We start from the raw sequence: 12462 nt of genomic DNA, 5'->3' as shown, positions 1-12462 counted from the left end.
TGTGCAAGTGCCTATGGAGGCCAGAAGAGGGTGTCATAGCCCCTGAAGCTGGAGTGAGTCAGTTGTGAGCTGCCCAATGTGGGTGCTGGGTACCAAACTCAGGTCCTCTACAAGCGCAGCCAGTGTTCTTAACTGCTAAGCCATTTCTCCATCCCCCAGACTGGGGGTTTTGTTTTTGTTTGGGAGGTATATTGTTTCCCAGTTCTAGGGACTGAATCTAGGGCTTCATGCATGCTAAACAAGCAGTCTACCACTGAGCTATAATCGCCTGCCTGGAAAACACATTTTAAAATGTAAAGAATCTTTAAGTAATCACAGAATACTGCCCATAAAAGATAAAACTCTTCAAGTTGGAGATGTAGCTCAGTGTAAAGAGAGCCTGCCTGGCATGTATGAAACCCTGGGTTCAACTCTAGCACTGCATATACTGCGCATGGTGGGACACATTTAGGAGGTGGAGGCAGGAGGATCAGAAGTTCAAGGCCAACCTGGGCTATAAAAGACTATCTCAAACTAGGAACAAGCTCTTTATGAATACTTTAGCTTTAGACGATACTTCAGATACATGTTCTCCAAAAGGATTTCCAAATTTATAAGGAAATATCTTGAATTCATAGCCTAAAAAATTAGCACTTTTTTGGTCTTTTTTGAGACAGGATCTCCCTGTAGCCCAGCTGGCCTGGAGCTCACTATGTAGACCAGGCTGGCCTAGAACTCACAGAGAACCACCCGCCTCTGCCTCCCAAGTACTGGGATTAGAGGTGTGTGCCACCACACCCAGTTCATAGCATATTTTTAATCTTTAATATTTACCATGAAAGAATGTTTACTAGGTATGAAAACATTAGTTTCTATTCCAATAGTGCTTCAGTGCTATGGAGTAAAAAAAGAAATCCAGACTTACTAGAATTTTAACACAAGGTGTCAGTGGGGCTCATGAGATGGCTCAGCTGGTACAAGCTCTTGCCACCAAGCCTAAGAACCTTAGTTCAATTCCCAGAACCCACATTGCAGGAGAACCAACTCCCACAGGTGTACTCTCACCACACTCACACTGTTACATGTGTGCACACATGTGTACACACACAGCATAAAAATGTGTAAAAAAGAAAAGATGTTGGTGACTCCTTTATTACTTCATTCCACTGTGTGACACCACATGGCATCTTTGTGCGCTGTTTTTTCTGAAATACTATGAAAAGTGGAATGAATACAGTTAAAATCATTCCGTTTGTATGATGCAAAAGCTGTGCTCTTTGCCAATGCTTAGAAATTAAGTTACAAAAGTTTCAGAAAGATTTACTGCACTGTTAGTTTCACGTTTTTATTGAAACTAAAGGAATGCTTGAAAAATGTTCAAAAAATCTAAAATGAGAATGTAGTTTGTATTTTGTTTTGTTTTGGGGTGGAGGTAATGTGGAAATGAGACAGGGTCTCATTCTGTAGCCCAGGCTAGTTTGGAATTCACAGAGATCCTTCTGACTGAGCCTCCTGGGTTCTGAGGTTACAGGGATGAGCCACATACTGGACTGTGCTTTCATATGTGTGTGTGTCTGTGTGTGTGTGTGTGTGTGTGTGTGAATCTGTCAAATGCACACACTTGCTAAGGACTTCATTGTGTCCCCCAGGATTGAACCCTGATCCAATATGACTGCTCTCCTTACACAAAGTGAAGACACCAGAGATGAGAGTGTGCTGAGAAAATGAGATGAATCGCAGCAAGAAGGCTGTGAGGTAAGGAGAGAGGCTGCAGAAAGCACCCACTACCCACACCAAGAGCAGGACCAGAAGGGGAACTTAAAATGATCATTTGAGGGCTGAGGATACAGCTCAGCGGTAGAGTACTTGCCTAGCACGCACAAGGCCTTTGGTTCAATTCCCAGCATATCACACACACACACACACACACACACACACACACACACTCATTCAAAATGAACTAAGGATATTCAATGGTGAGAAAATGGAAAAATCTTAAAATCTACCATGTATAACAGATACTTGACTTGTTCTGGATGGTTCTCTAGAACATAAATAACACGGTACAGAGTAATACATTTCTAACAAACTTTTTCAACAACTACCCTAAAAGATTGAATTTGTGAAATATACATTTTGCTAATATTTACTATACATAAGAAACAAAACAAAAACTTTCCAGGTTACTGAGAACTGGCCCAAAGTTGGATGGAATACTTAAGAGTGAGCTCCTTCTCATTAAGGCATGTAGAGTGGCTGATCTGACCAACTGATGGACTGTTGAGAGGAGATCCGACATCAGAGATATGTGGACTGAGAGACCTCTCTCAACGCTTCCAGTTCTTGAATCCTTTGTTTCTAACTGTGTATCTCTAATAAGGTGCATTTCTCAGCCAGGCATGGCTGTTCACCCATTATCCCAGCAACTGAGAAGACGAGGCAGAAAATCACTGTTCCGGGCCAGCCTGAGCCACACATGAGTTCAAGACAGCCTGAGAGATTGTCTCAAAAAACAAACAAAAACCTATTTCAAAAACAAAACAGAAACTACCTTGGGAGATGAACATCGTAGTACACACCTGTAATTTTGGATTTTGCAGCTTACACAATGTTTAGATTTCTCCTCCTATCTAAGCTATGCAAAGAATTCCTTGCTTTACATCTAAATCACTTATACATAATTAAACAATATCTGACTGTTAGGAAGACCCATGAACAAGAGCAACTTTTTTTCTTTTCATGTTTATTTCAGAGCAAGAACGCTTGCTGGATCACTCCCTAATACTACTGAGAAAAGCAAAAAGAATGTAAATCAAACAGACTAAAAACAGCATCAAAACACTACACAAGAAACTTGTCAGTACAAAAAACAAAAACAAAACTTGATTCAAAGCACAAAAACAAGCTGTTTGTAATATAAATATAAGATCTACCAAAAGGCCAAGTTGAAATGTAATTTACTTCCAATATTCAACCCAGTTTATTTGAATCAGATTAATGGGAATTTTCCCATGGTGGAAATATATAAAGCAGCACTTGTTTGGCTCACTCCTTCTCTTGTAATTAATCTGAGAGTTCTGAAGTACGTTATCAGAAGTCTGAAGAGAAGTGCATCCCAGACTCCAACTAAAATAGTATATGTTATAAAATAATAAATGCAGGATCTGAGCTCACTAATGACCCAACTTGCCAATCTAGGGCAAAGAAAGAGGGAAGAAGTAAGAATGTAATTACTGCTTCCTCCCTTCACTCATAATCATATCATGTCACTTTAAAATAATATTACCTGTAAAAACAATATGCACTTTTCCAAATAATGAAAGCGCTGCTTCGGGGATACACACCTAGAAGCTCTTTCTGGAGCACTTCCAGTACCATTCGGATCTTTGCAAAAACCTCAGATGGTGACGGATGCTCCAAGTCCGTCATCAGAGACTCAAAGCGAATAGTAACTGAATTCGGCTGGCTTTCGATCACAGCGTGGAGGGATGGGTAAGATGCCAGAGGCCTAAGGATGTACTTCAGCAGCATCTGACCTGAAAATCATACAAGAACACTCAGCAAAACCCACCAGAAAACCGCATCAAAATAAAACACTACACAAGAAACCTGTCAGTACAAAAAACAAAACAAAAAACTTGACAAGAACAAAAACCTGTCTCAAGAACTGAAAAAAAAAAAAAAGAATCATCACGAGAGGAAGCTTCTGAAGACTAAACATGCCAAAAAAAATACCACGATAGGTTTCCCTATCTGTAGCTTTTTAAGTTATTCAAAAATAATACTTTTGGATATATATTTTATTCGACAGTGTTGTAGAACACAAGATTTCTGTAAAAGTTGATTTATCCACAGTGGAACGTTTCATAAAAATCGTTCATTTTCAGTCTTTCTTTAAAAAATACATAACTGGATAAGAACTGGATTTTTTAAAAAGGACCCACACCTTAATATAAAAGATATTTATGGCAATTCCCTTTGATGAATTATGAAGCCAAACACTGTCATTAATATTCTCCAGAAACTGTTTTATCATCTTTTTTGTCATCCTTTAATGCCAGGCCTTCCGAGACTGAATGTGACTGAAACTAGGCTGCATGCTTTACCAAATGCTTTAAGCTTGGTGGGGAGTTCTCCAAGAACAGAGAAGGCCATGAGGACAGAACTGATGGGTGGCATAGGGGTCGTCTCCTCTTTCTGGGACTGTTCAGTGCACAGTTGAAGCTCCGTTTGTAGGCAAGATTCTAAACTGCTGGTATCTAAGAAAAAGGGGGAAAATATGAGCTGTCTCAGGAATGTAAGATGACTGCACTTCCATTCCTCAGAGCCCATTCTCTACTCGGAATTCTAAAAATGTAGCTTCATCATACCGTATTTCCAATGAGATCAAATATTAAGCATGATTATAACATCCAGGACTTCTGTGCCACTTCAAAACAGGAAATGATTTTTGGGTATGTCCAAAGAATCTGATTAAATGCAAAAATGATGATATGCCTTTAAGAAATGTTTTTTTTAGTGGCTGGAGAGACGGCTCAGTGGTTAAGAGCACTGGCTGCTCTTGCAGAGGACCAAGGTTTGATTCCCAGTACCCACATAGAGGTTTACAACTGCCCATCACTCCAGTTCCAGGGGATCCAGCACCTTCTTCTGACCTCCGTGGCACTGCATGACACAGGTACACTTACACACATGCAGGCAATACACTCAAACACAAAACATAACAAAATATACTTTGAAAAAGAAAAATACATTCTTCCTAAGTATGTGCAGAATAACTGAATGAAAGCAGACTGAAAAGTGAGCTCCGAGTTTCAGACCTCTCCTTCCATATTCTTTTTTTTCTAGCAAAAACAGTCCACCAACCAACTCTGACAGGTTTAACAGGTACAGTGTATCATAACAGAGTTGCAAACTCCTACTAGCTTCTCTCCACATATCTGAGCGTCTAATTTAAAATTTTTTTTTTCCTTTTCGGTCTTTTTGAGACAGGGTCTCCCTGTAGCCCCAGCTGTCCTGGAACTCACTATGTAGACCAGGCTGACCTTGAACTCACAGAGATCCACCTGCCTCTGCCTCCCGAGTGCTGGGACTAAAGGCATGTGCCACTACGCCCGGCTAATTTAAAATTTTTTATGTTGCTTCCTTCAAAACACCTGACATGCATACAAAGCACATGGGGGACCTAGTAAACAGAGCAGGTAAGACTATAAGGTTTACCTTGAAAACACTAAATAGCAAAATCCAACATTGGAAAATATGCATTCTTTACATATACCTTCCTAGGTTGACTCTAAAGCAAACAATATACCAAAGGGAGCTCACTACCAAGGGCGGGGGGAGGTAATGGGAGGTAAATATGATCAAGACACACTATACACATGTATGCAAATATCATAATAAAACCTATTACGCGTAAAATATACTAATAAAAAACTTAAAAAATAACTTTTTAAAAAGGGAGCTCACATTAAAAGGTAAGTTTGGAGATTAATAAATGAAATAAAGATTAACAGATGAATAACTCAATAGTGAAGCTGTCCCATCTTCTAATATTCAGAATATAGTCTGAGGCCAAAAGGGTCCAGGCAGATTAAGCAAAGCAGTCCACCTGAGGTCAGCAGCACCTTTTGATGGCGGGAACTTCCACACAAGCAGCCTCTGCCACTCCTCCCCAAGGTGGTAAAGCATGTTCTGCTTCTGTATGGTGAGCTCCATGCTCAGAGATTTCAGCATTTTTAAATCAAAGCATTTTCTGGATTTTAGTAACTTCAAGCATTTCTGTGCCTGGCAGTAAAATGGAATCACTGTTAAACAGTTAATCTAGATTCACAAAGAAAATCAGAATACGCTTACATAATTATTAAGAATAAAAAGAAAACAAAATATATCAGAACAAGTACTAACTGGTCATACGTTAAAGAGACTATTTATACCTCGTCCAGATACTGCGCAGCAGGGACATACTTCTTCTCTGTTAATGCACTATTATAGTCTTCAATGGCAGTAGAAAACTGAAAAAGGTAAGTTTAAATCATTAGGCATTTTTTTCTATGCCTTATTATTCTAAATCTGTCTGTTTCTAAAATGAAAAAACACCATTTTGTCAGGGAATATAAGACCAACTATAAAGAAAATAACTTCCACCATCAGAACAGTTTCCACTGAGTTTACTAACCTCTTGCAGTTGTTTAAGCAAATTTAGGACTACTGAGTCTCTTTCCAACTGTTTCTTCAAGTCTGTAAATTCAGCCGTCGATACATGAAGATCCCGTCGAACCTAATTTATACATCAAAAGCATAATTACTTTAAGCCATACCATACCTAAGGAATTAACACTATAACTTATTAATAAGCTTCAGTAGAACAGTATAATTCATTTTGAAATTCAAAATGCTAGTTCATAAAAAGCATTATCCTGTACAAGAACACCCATTCCCAGGCTGACAAGATCATTCAGTGGGTAAAGGTACTTGCCAAAAGTGACATTTTTCCATTACCCTCTCTACAATGCTATCCCTTATAACGCCCAAACACTTTTCCTTCCTATTGTCTTACTTAACAATCAGGTCTTGGTTTGGATATTACTTCCTACTGGAAGCCTCCCGCACTCCATCTCTAACTAGATTACCTCTATTTAGTATTGTATCATACCATTATATACTCACCAGGACCTGACATGAAGAAGTCACAGTAACGACAACATCATCTTGTACTTTGTGTAAGTATTCAACAAATATACAAAGTGATTGAATAAACTACATCTACCTGCTGAATTTAATTCTTTTGTAAGGTATAAATTTGAAACTTAAAGAAAAAAAATTTCCTGTCTGTTTTTTGAGATAGGGCCTCTTGTAGCCCTAGTTGGCTTGGATCTTGTTATGCAGACCTGGCTGGCCTCCATCTCAGAGGTTTTCCTGCCTCTGCCTCCCAAGTGCTGGGATTAAAGGCCGTGTTCCACCATGCCCAGATTATTTTTATTTTTATGTGTATTTAGTGTTTTTGCCTATGTGGTAAGTGCACCACATACATGCAATGCCCATGGGGGTCAGAAGAGGGCATTGGATCTCCTGGAACTGGAGTTATGGACAGTTGTCAGCCACCATGTGGGTGCCAGGAACTGAACAGAGGTCCTCTGCAAGAGCAACCAGTGCTCTTAACTGAGCCATCTCTCTAGCCCTTGAAACTTTTTTTGTAAACAGGGTCTTACTAGATAGCCCAGAGTGGTTTTGAACACGATATCGTAAGACTGCAGGTGTATGCCACTCCTTCATAAATCTGAGTGTTTCTTCCATATGACAAGACTTCAAATATTGAAAGCGCTTCTTCCCAAGGCTTGACACTCCCAGTTCTTTTTACTGTTGTTCAAGTATTTAAGACCTCACCTAGACCAGCCATCTTTCACAATACAAAGAACAATGGGTTTATTTCTATTAAAAACTCTATAATCAAAATGATTGGTGAATGGGCTGCTAAACAGATTTTTTAAGGCAACCAACGGTTTCCTCATTTGTGATTCAAGTTTTATAAAATACTTCTGAAAAATACACTGGTTTGCTTCTTGTATTTAATAATTAACTGTCATCTAGTGGCTCAGGCATGGTGGCATAATCCCAGCACTTACAAGGCGGAGGCAGGAAGATTAATAGTTCAAAGTCACCCTCCACTCCATAGCCACTCAAGGCCAGCCTAGGCTCCATAAGACCCTCTTCTCAAAAACAAAAACACCACAAACTAGCACACAGGGACCAGTCTTGATGTCTTTATCAATAAGGACATTGAGAATTTCAACACCATGATTCTGGATACAAATCATGTGAACAATGGACATAGAAATGGACAGAAAAGATCGGACTTTGTTTAAATTTCTACCAGCATTCTTTCTTCCCATTGTTTATTTTAACAAAGAGAAAACTGCATGGGAAAAATGCTGGTGAGATAATACATGTACATCTTTTTTTTATTATAAAGCAGGTATCTGTTTCCAGACTGGCTTACTTCTTTTTGTGATAACATTCTAGCACACATGGTCATCACATCTAAATCATACCGGACTCTCTCAAGTATGTAAAGCACTAGGCCACAAAAGTAGCACAGCACAAGAACAAGAATCCTCTGTATGGTCGTGAGAAGTAGAACAGTGGCGATGAATGAATCAAGCCAACTTTCCAGAAGGCTCAAATCCAAGAAACATTGTTCTGAAGCTTAAATGTATTGAGGACAGCTGCAGATCTAAGAGAATACTATTAAAAGATCAAAGTGCAGTTATGCATAGCAACACAGGTCTCTAGCCTCTAATCTCAACACTTGAGATGGCAGAAGTAGGAGCACAAGCGCTGGGCTGCACAGTGAATCCCAGGCTAATCTTGAGTTACACAGCAAGACCCTGTCTCAACAAGAGAGAGGGGAAGACACATTTTAAATTAGAAAAAGACAAAAGTCCAAATTAAACTTTATGTGTTTTCATTTTCTTATAAAACAATGAAGTCCTAAGATTTTCTTTAATTTAAAAAATGACATTTGAATGTAAGACATTACTCTTGGGTCAGGCATGGTGGCACACGCCTTTAAATGTGGCGCACACCTTTAATTCCAGCACTTGGGAGGCAGAGGCAGGTGGATCTCTGTGAGTTCCAAGCCAGCCTGGTCTATATAGCAAGTTCCAGGCCAGCCAGGGCTACATAATGAGACCCTGTCTCAAAACACAACAACGATAACAAAAATATACCATAAAAGGAAGTAGTTTAACTGTAATTTTGAGAAATAGGATTTCTAATTTGGAACTGAAGCCACCCAAAATCATTTGGTTCAATCTCTATTTACCAATAAGGAAAGTTTAGTCCTGAAAGTTGCACAGAACTGAGTTGTCTTGGAAATTAGGAAGCTAACCACCTCCCTACAAAACCTAAACCCAATCGACATGGCAAACTACTCTTACCTCACTCTCTATCCTGGATTTCAGCAGGTCGATGTCATTAGATAGCTGGTCCACCTGAGTCACCAGGTCCTGTGCGCTCTGCATGCTGGGCAGGAATTCACTGTACTTCTTGCTGATCACATTGCATACTTCACCCTACAAGGTGACAGGGATGAGGAAGGACCTTTGTTAAAAATGCACAGCTCATCTCCCATAAAGCATCGTCCACGTGAGAACTTTATGACAGTTACCCACAGCCATTTCTCTGCCCTACAAGCTAAGGGCTGCTCTCAAAAACATTTCTCCCATTCTTAAGAGTCCCATACATTATTAAAGTTTAGGAAGACAACCATTACCAAACTCCAATCACGCTCAAGATTTATACAAATGCTGGAAAGGAGAAAGGTGAAGTCAGAAGTTTCACAATGAACTATAATCAGACTGTGTCCACAAATTTCAATCATATACCTAAACAGATAAATCCATAATCTGTATACCTTAATTTATTAGTGTCTATCTTCTTGTCTACAAAATATTAAGACCTGATCTATTTGTTTTTGGGGGTGGAGGGTGAAACAAGGTCTCACTATATAGCCCTGGAACCTGCTATGTAGATTGGGCCTGCTTTGAACTCATAAAGATCTACCTGCCTCTGCTTCCCAAACGCTGTGATTAATGGCATGTGCCACCACACCTGGCCTTAGGACCTAATCTTAAAACTCTAAAATGATTTGAGTGGCTGGCAAGATAGCTCAGCAGGTGAAGGCCCTTGCTGCCAAAGTCTGACAACCTGAATTCAATCCAGGGACCCACATGCTGGAAGGACACAACTGACTCCTGCAAGTTGTCCTCTGACCTCCATACACACATCATGGCACATGTAAGCTCACAGACACACAAAGACACAGACATACTTTACTCAAATGCAATAAAAAACAAAACTAATAAAATTATGTTTCATTATCTCCTTTAATTCAAACCAACTTAATAAATTATTGAATACTATACACTGAGTAATTTATATTTTCCTTTTAGGTAGGAAAGATACTATTTGCTAAATTAACCAAAATACTAAGCTTAAATATGATATTCTGGAGTTATAAAATCTCCTAGTACAAACAGAAAGACCATCTCTCAGAGAAAACCAGGCATTATGGCAGGAGACTATATCTGAGATTAAAGCTGAAGAAAACATAGAAGACAGGCACAACAGCGCATACTCCTTTAATCTCAGAGCTTGGGAGGCAGAGGTAGGTGGGTCTCTGTTGAGTTCAAGGCTAGCCTGATCTATCTAGAGAGTTCCAGGACAGTTGGGGCTTCATTGTAAGACCCTACCTCAAAAAACAAACAACAATAAAACAGAAATACATTGAAAGTGGTAGAAAGATGGAGCAATGGCAAAATAAGAAAAACCTGGGAATGAGAAAGGACAAAAACACCAGCTTGAAGCATGGAAAGTAATTCTCATTTGACTGAAGATTCAAGTTCACATATGAAACTACTGATAGGGAAGGTAGGTTAGGACTAGATAAGGCAGAGAAGCCCTGGGTGTAATGTCCTCTTCCTGCCCTCCTCCAACAATAAAAATGGAAAACCTTAAAGCCTCCTTACAGAGATATGAACACATGACATTCAGGAAGTCACTCTTTAGGAAGCCACTTTTGGCTGGAGAGCTGGTTCACTGGTTTTTAAAAGTTTGTACTGCCCTTGCAGAACCCAACCCGAGTTAGGTTCCCAGCACCCAAGTTAGGTGGCTCACAACTGCTTGTTAATTCCAGATCAGGGGCATTTGCACTCATGTACAAATACCCACACACACGTAATCAAAATTAATAAAAATAAATTTTTTCTTAAAAAAAAGTTTTTACGAAGAGCCTGCCAAGTTTGTTCCCTAAGTCCAGGCTCTGGCAGATACACCTCACCTTAAATGAAATCAACCTAAGATGTTGCTTGCCAGCTAACGACATCAATACAAAATGAAACTCTGTGGGGGTGTATGCATGTATCCATGCATGTATCAATATCATGCTTACCAACACTCTACAAACCTCAAGTTCTGTGCATGAATTAAGAGTTTTATAAACAGCCTTCAAACCCAACAGAGGCAGGTGGATCTCGGACCTCTGTGAGATCGAGGCCAGCCTGCTTTACACAGCAAGTTCCAGGCCACCTGGGGCTACAGGGAAACCGTCTCCAAATGACCAAAAAAAAAAGGTTTTATAAACATATTCAGGTGGCTACATGATAATTTCGAGAATGGCAAAATCCTCCCTGAATTGTTCTATTCACCCACAAACGGAGTGGGTAGATTAGCAGGCACAGTAGGGGCGGCTGTCGCGTCATCCCACCAGGCCCAGCCTCGCTCCGCCGGGCTCCTCAGTCTTCTCCATCCGGCTCACTGGTGTCCACCCTAACCCCACTCCTCGCCCCTTCCTCCACAGTCTCAGGCCTCTGGTCCCGGTCCCCAACCGCCCACTGGACCGCTCCAGACTCTCCGCGCTTCCTTCGCATCCCACTCCTGCCCACCATCAGCCCCCGTCCCCGGCTCCTCCTGTGCGGGAGGGATACGCCAACCCCGCGTCCTCTTTGGACAGCCCCCGCCGGCCGCCCGCCCGCACCTTAATCTCCTCCACTCTCCGGGTCAGGCGGCTGATCCGGGTGCCGAGATCCTCCTTCTCCAGGCTGCCCGAATGAGTCAGGACTTCTGTCACGAAGGAAGCCATCGCCGCGACGCGTACCCACACCGACCAGGTCACTCCAGCAGCAGCGCGGCAGACCGCTTCCCCGCGGCTGGCCTCTGCGCGCTGCCTGCCGGGAAATTGAGTCCTGCGGGGCCTGGCGCACGCGCAATGGCGAGGTCCGCACTACAGCTCCCAGCAGGCCCCGCGTCGCCAAAGGTGGGGCTTTCGCGGCGGTCCGAAGCCCCGCAAACTGCGCAGGCGCTGTCTCTTCCCTACGGTTTTCAAATGTCTGTCCTTTCCCGCTTCCCCCCCCACAACCAGAAGCCATGAAATTCTTATTTGATAAATCCTAAGTAAACTTTCACAAAACTTCGAGACGTTTGCCTGTGACATCATCTAGCCAGAGGACTGATGGAGTTCATCTCCATCTTTGTTAACTATTCACTCTGAGCACATGAAATTTTGCCCCCTGGAGTTATGCAGCAAAGAGGTATCACCTCATCATGAGTAAAAGGCTGCCTGCAATGGCACCTTCTTTATACTGCATAGTTTATATTGCCTCTGTGTGCATATACTAAATATATATTACATTGATGTGATACACATTTATAATGATCTATGTAAATAACATTAGTCCTGTGTGTATTACAAGATTCTTAACGCTTCTTGTCAGAGATTACAAATCAATTTTATCAAAAGTTTTTCGTTTTCAGATTTTTTAAAATTGTGTGTGTGTGTGTGTGTGTGTGTGTGTGTGTGTGTGTGTCTAAGCCCCAGGAGTTGGCTCACCAGGAGCTGGAGTTACAGGCCATTGTGAGCAGCCCGACTTGACTGTTGGGTATTGAACTCCAGTTCTCTGGAGAACAGTTTCTGCTCTTAACCAC

At 41.1% G+C, this 12462-nt stretch overlaps 1 protein-coding gene across 3 annotated transcripts in view; it reads right to left on the bottom strand.

The window, feature by feature from the left end:
- Zw10 (zw10 kinetochore protein) overlaps window positions 1-11706 on the bottom strand; it is a 31951-nt gene extending 20245 nt beyond the window's left edge. For 2 of the 3 annotated variants that reach the window (XM_029563384.1, XM_008832748.3), the window contains exons 1-7: window positions 11516-11706; window positions 8919-9053; window positions 6158-6259; window positions 5916-5993; window positions 5607-5766; window positions 4086-4238; window positions 3324-3515 (exon numbers count right to left, since the gene is read on the bottom strand). In XM_029563384.1, coding sequence (XP_029419244.1) covers window positions 3324-3515; window positions 4086-4238; window positions 5607-5766; window positions 5916-5993; window positions 6158-6259; window positions 8919-9053; window positions 11516-11620 — 925 coding nt within the window. In that variant the 5' untranslated portion in view covers window positions 11621-11706. The remainder of the gene's footprint in view (window positions 1-3323; window positions 3516-4085; window positions 4239-5606; window positions 5767-5915; window positions 5994-6157; window positions 6260-8918; window positions 9054-11515) is intronic. The other variant, XM_029563385.1, reaches the window with a different exon arrangement.
- Between the last annotated feature and the right edge of the window lie 756 nt (window positions 11707-12462).

This window comes from Nannospalax galili, unplaced genomic scaffold (assembly GCF_000622305.1).
Source record: "Nannospalax galili isolate Female #2095 unplaced genomic scaffold, S.galili_v1.0 scaffold335, whole genome shotgun sequence".
Classification (NCBI taxonomy): domain Eukaryota; kingdom Metazoa; phylum Chordata; class Mammalia; order Rodentia; family Spalacidae; genus Nannospalax; species Nannospalax galili.
The sequence above is the reverse complement of the archived record's forward strand: the minus strand, read 5'-3'. Positions and strand labels throughout refer to the sequence as shown.